The 5,794-nt window shown below is 36.1% G+C and overlaps 1 protein-coding gene across 1 annotated transcript in view; it reads right to left on the bottom strand.

Annotated features, from left to right (window-relative positions):
- Positions 1-5,794, bottom strand: part of LOC107755696 (pinopsin) — a 90,654-nt gene that overhangs the window by 20,093 nt on the left and 64,767 nt on the right. Inside the window, 1 exon segment of the mRNA XM_074560237.1 lies at positions 4,577-4,810. Within this exon segment, the coding sequence (XP_074416338.1) occupies positions 4,577-4,810 (234 nt within the window).

Genomic DNA, 5,794 nt, shown 5'->3' on the forward strand with positions numbered 1-5,794 from the left:
TTATTATTACTCTAAAGCAATTGTGATAAATGTGTAAACGATTAGGAAAACTGCATTTCCTGTGTTGAGTGTATGATTAACCGAATAGTAATCAGTTTAGGGCCAATCAATAATATACTGTAAATTTGATCGAATGACAAATTACAGAGTTTTGTTTGTTTGTTAGACTAGTTTGTGTTAGTGTTTAGTTAATAAAACTCTTGTGCACAAATTACATGAGTTTCTGATTCTGCCTTGCAAATTAATTGTCCCTTTACGATTTTGATCCTTACTACATGCTCTAATGCATTAATACTGTATGAAAGTATTTTCTGTGGCCACGGAAATACCCTTTCCTAGAGTTGATATGAACTTACACTGAATGTTCGCTGGACGAACAGATTGGTTGATGGCAATTTAATTCTGCTACGGTTACTACTGGCAGCTGATATAAATAATTGTAATTAATCATAATTAACTTATTTATTTATATACATTTCCCTTTTGAGCCAATTTGCTACAATTGTGTTTGGCCGAATACCTCAAGCGTGTGACGGAAATGTTACACCCCTTACCATACTGTCATGCCGTGTCCTGGTGCAACGAGAGAAAACCAATAACACCCATTACAAATGAGGCATTTGTAGCATCCAGTGGAGACATAATTACTGATTATAATGACTGACTTACTGTCTTGTTACGCGTTGCATCGTGCCACGTAAACATAAAACCATGTCTACATTTGTGATCGGAGAAACGACAAACAACAAGTGCTACTCTACACTGCTCAAAACTCACATTTGAATAGTCAGTGGCAAATTCTTTAAATATGAAAACATACTTACAGGCTGTGAGTCAGCATTATTTGTCAGAACACCAGCATTGTAGGCTACTCTCCCAGGAAACGGTCCTCGTCCTCCGTAAAATGCGTTGCACACATCAAAATTTTTGGTTTGAACTGTTCTGGAACAGTGTTGTAAATACAACTTAACCACTGATTTCGAGTTGTGTCCTCTTTTGGAAGACCAAACAAAGTAGTTTCACTTTCATAACGAAACACACAGCGTCTCCACGTCACTGGGTGAGGTAATGTGTCCTTTCCTTTCTTTCAGGAGGATTGCTAGGAGCAGAGGATCGGTGGAGCACTGGAGAACCAGGAGTTGGAGTACTTGAAGGAGAGTAAACAGCGAGGTGAGGTGAGTCGGGTAAGTCGTGCAAAACAACAGCAAGACAAGACAATGAGATTGTGGAGTGAGCGTGTTCTTATGGGGAGCTTGATTGGCAGCGACAGGTGAGGAGGATCCACTGATAGATTCCAGGTGTGAGTGATTGACAAGGGAGTGCAGGTGAGTGGCAAGAGGGATGCTGGGAAATGTAGTGCAGAGACTGCTCAACTGGTTACTGTGACAAAAGGTACGTATGAGAGTACTGTTCAAGTTAGTGTTATACATATGTTATCATATTAATATGTTTTGCTCTAATGTCACAACATAATCTCATGTTTACTGGGTTTTACACAATTTTTTTATCCTTTTGTGTGGGTTTAAGAAGTGTCCTCAAAAACAATTTCACATGTGTCCTCCAAAATGACCCACAACCTAATCGGTTTATATGTGAAGAAATCAATTTATTCACAAACTTCTCATGAAACGATTGTTGAACACACTACTCGGAAAACTACTTCCTCTCACTGCTGTCAGCAGGTTCACAGCATAGCAGGGTCAGAGAGCTCTCGGATTTCAGCAAAAATGTAAGCAATCCAGTATGTAATGGCACTCTAATATCAAATAGAATTAATATCTAATATTAATTAACGACAGGTCATAAAAATATTTACAGTAAGTAGTCTTCTCTATTTCTGTCACAGATTGAGTTTAGGTTCCTTGCCACAGTCACATTTTTCCTTGCTTAGTAGGAGATACTTTGGCAATATTATTAATATTTGAATATTAACCCGTGATGAATCAAACATCAAAATAAAGCAAAACGACAGGTCATAAAAATATTTACAGTAAGTAGTCTTCTCTATTTCTGTCACAGATTGAGTTTAGGTTCCTTGCCACAGTCACCTTTTTCCTTGCTTAGTAGTGGATACTTTGGCAATATTATTAATATTTGAATATTAACCCGTGATGAATCAAACATCAAAATAAAGCAAAACGACAGGTCATAAAAATATTTACAGTAAGTAGTCTTCTCTATTTCTGTCACAGATTGAGTTTAGGTTCCTTGCCACAGTCACCTTTTTCCTTGCTTAGTAGTGGATACTTTGGCAATATTATTAATATTTGAATATTAACCCGTGATGAATCAAACATCAAAATAAAGCAAAACGACAGGTCATAAAAATATTTACAGTAAGTAGTCCTCAGATTCCATGACAGCAGCATATTATGTTATGTTATGTAAGAAATTATGTTGTGGAGATAGCTGCTGAATAAACTGAATGTAAATGATAGTCGGAAATTACATACTGCATGTATGTAATTGGACATTAATTTCAATCTTGAATTGATTAATTACCAGATGTTACTCCTTTACCATCTATTTGTGGTGTAATTAACAACAGTACTGTACTGTTAAACCAGTGTGGTCTCGATGCTGAAGGCGCAACCATGTAACTCTAGTTTCGGGGAAACAGTCGAGACTACTAGTTAATATCTCCAACAATGCATTGTTATGTGGTTATGCAGCGGGTTAAGTAGTATGGGAAACACACCCCAATATGTTTCTGTGCAGCAGGGGTTCACAGAAACGAGTTGGTTAAGGAATACCTTAGCAAGAACCACTAATGAAAATAATGAGCAGGTAAAGTTAATCAGAATTGTAATGGCTACACAAGCGACTTGAGGGAAGGAATCTTTCAAAGCAGGCTGATTTTCACAGTGTGGATGTACTAGCATTCCATTCTGTAGCTACATGGAATGTGAAACTTTATGTTGTGCTCTTTGGTTTGTACATAACACTAGACAAGACAAATGACAAGCTCCTTCAATCAAACCAGACTCTGGTGCCTAGAGTGAAACATATCTGGGATTTAGAGGAAGTTAAGCATCTAACTGATGTGGTTTTCAAACTACAGAGCTGACAGGCCAGTTATGACCTTTGCATGGCATTCCATCTTTCTCCAGTGAGACCTGGTTTCCTGCATCAAGGCAACACATCGGTACACTCTGCAAGAGGGGAAAAAAACATATTTGCCCTAAAAACCATCTCTTAGAGCCAAACAGAGTCAAATTTATTTGAGTTAGGGGATTGTTAACAGTCTACCTTCTCCTCAGTTGCCAGAAGCTTGATTTGCCTGTATAAATTGTAGGTCCCTAATCACATGTGGAGGGGACAGGCTGCTATTTACCCTCTTCATCAGTGCCACATTGCACAGCTGACACTTTGACTGATGGTGCAACAAGAACAATGAATTGGATTGTTTCACATGAGAGTACACCAGTAAACCAGTCGCATCACTTTTATCAAACTGACAATGTAGATTGATTGGACCACAACATCACTGGCACCCACTTTCTGGAGACTTGGAACATAACTGAATGGCTCAGCACACTCCGCTTTGATGGAGCTACTTTCTTTTCATGTGGGTAAGCAAAAAACTGGAGAATCAGTCAGTTTTGAGCAGGCCCACACGGAATGTGTACACACACACATAAAAAAACAGCATATTCTACCAGAGCCAGGATTTTTATCTCTAGTGTTAAATGCTACACATGGTTTTGCATAATTCATAATTGAATTGAGAAGGCTTTTTTCTAAAATTAGTAGCAAATGAGATGCTGAATTGTAAGTTGAATTAAATAAGCAGAATTAAAATGGAAGTAAGTTTAAATAAATAAATAAAGGTAAATTTTATTTGGTAAGATCGTATAGGGTCCACAAGTCCAGGGGGCTCACAACTATGCTGGAGATCGTCTGTGTCCCCCCCATATGCAACAGGAATCAGTCATGTAAGCTAAAATATGACAGTCATTTTGGCATTAATTCCAGGACCTTGATGTCATTTGCCAAAACTCTAAACTCAAAACAGATATAATTTGTAACACAGGCTGTCCAATTATCAAAACATTCCATTCAAATCTAAAAAGAATCCTTTCACTTGCATAATTATTGCTTCAAATCACTATTTTATTATGAAATTACATATAGGGCATAGCATCATTTTGAGCAGCTGTTTTAACTGATAAATCATTGTCATGAAATAAATAAACAGTCATCTAATTTTAGGTTCATATTAGGTTTTATGATCTTAGGTTACATGTGTCTGCAATCATAAAAATTGTAAAAATTGGTGGTGTTTTGTGTCTAGAGTAGAAAAATGACATCAAGGTTCTCAAATTAGTGCCAAAGTGAACAGTAAAAACTGTTATGTACTATTTGAAAGCACATGATGTTCACCCATGCTACTTAATTTAACTTGAAATGTACTGTATTAGTAGTAGAAGTTGAAACTGATCATTGAACAGATCACATTTTGAGTGAAGAAACATGATTAGATAAAAATAAATTCAGTGTACTTCCATTTTATGCACTATGTACTATAGCCAAGCTTTATGTCAAACCCTGGGACTACACCTTTTTTTATGCTCACCTGTTTATTCATGAAGATGTAGATGATGGGATTGATGAACGTGCTGGACTTCGCTAAGATGGAGGGCACTATGCTAGCCTCCGCAGTCACCAGTCCTGGGGCTCCAAAAGTGGCCAGCAGAGCCATGATCCCATAGGGCAGCCAGCAGAGCAGATAGAAGATCACCATGGTGATCACCATGAGAAGAACCCGGTGCTCTCTTTTGCGGCTCATGGACGTGTTCACACCACTGACCTTCATAGTCAAGGAATAGATGGAGATAATGAGATGGACCATCAGTAACACTGTTAAGTAATATTTGTAAAACAGATCTAAAATTATCCAGAGCATAACAGTATAGCATATTATACTGGCAACTAACTGTTAATATTAGAGTGAATATCAGTCTTTTCAACTACACGGTATTATTTCTGTCGTACAGTCATTCATATTATCACAGAAATACTGGGATCAAAGTTTATAATTCAGATATAAACATTGATGTCTATGGTAGCGCGACCAAAATAGAGCAAATCCGCGTTTGAAAGTAATGGCCACATAACGTTTGTGTCGATTGCATTGTAGTGGCGAAAAGTGACTTAAAAATGTATAATTGAATGAATCATTTATTCAAGAGAATCGTTCAAAAATGCTGATTCATCCAGTAGGTTTATGAGTAAGTCGTTGAATCATTGATTCAAACAACTTTTTCATAAATTTAATATTAAATTGGTGTATTAAATATATTATATTTTAAATACATATACACTACCAGTCAAAAGTTTTTGAAACATAAGATTTGTAATGTTTTTTTCAAAGAAGTCTCTTCTGCTCACCAAGCCTGCATTTATTTGATCCAAAGTACAGCAAAAACAGTAACATTTTGAAATATTTTTACTATTTAAAATAACTTTCTATTTGAATATATTTTAAAATGTAATTTATTCCTGTGATTTCAAAGCAACATTTATCTGAAATAGAAATCTTTTGTAACATTATAAATGTCTTTATCATCACTTTTGATAAATTTAAAGGATCCTTTCTAAATAAAAGTATTAATTTATATAACCCCCCCCCCCCGAAAAAAAAAACTGACTCCAAGCTTTTGAATGGTAGAGTGTATAATGTTACAAAAACTTTTTATTTCAGATGAATGCTGATCTTTCTATTCATCAAAGAATCCTGAAAAAAAATGTACTCAAGTGTTTTAAATATTGATAATAATAATAATAATAATAA

This window comes from Sinocyclocheilus rhinocerous, unplaced genomic scaffold (assembly GCF_001515625.1).
Source record: "Sinocyclocheilus rhinocerous isolate Xijiao unplaced genomic scaffold, SAMN03320098_v1.1 scaffold2217, whole genome shotgun sequence".
Taxonomy (NCBI): domain Eukaryota; kingdom Metazoa; phylum Chordata; class Actinopteri; order Cypriniformes; family Cyprinidae; genus Sinocyclocheilus; species Sinocyclocheilus rhinocerous.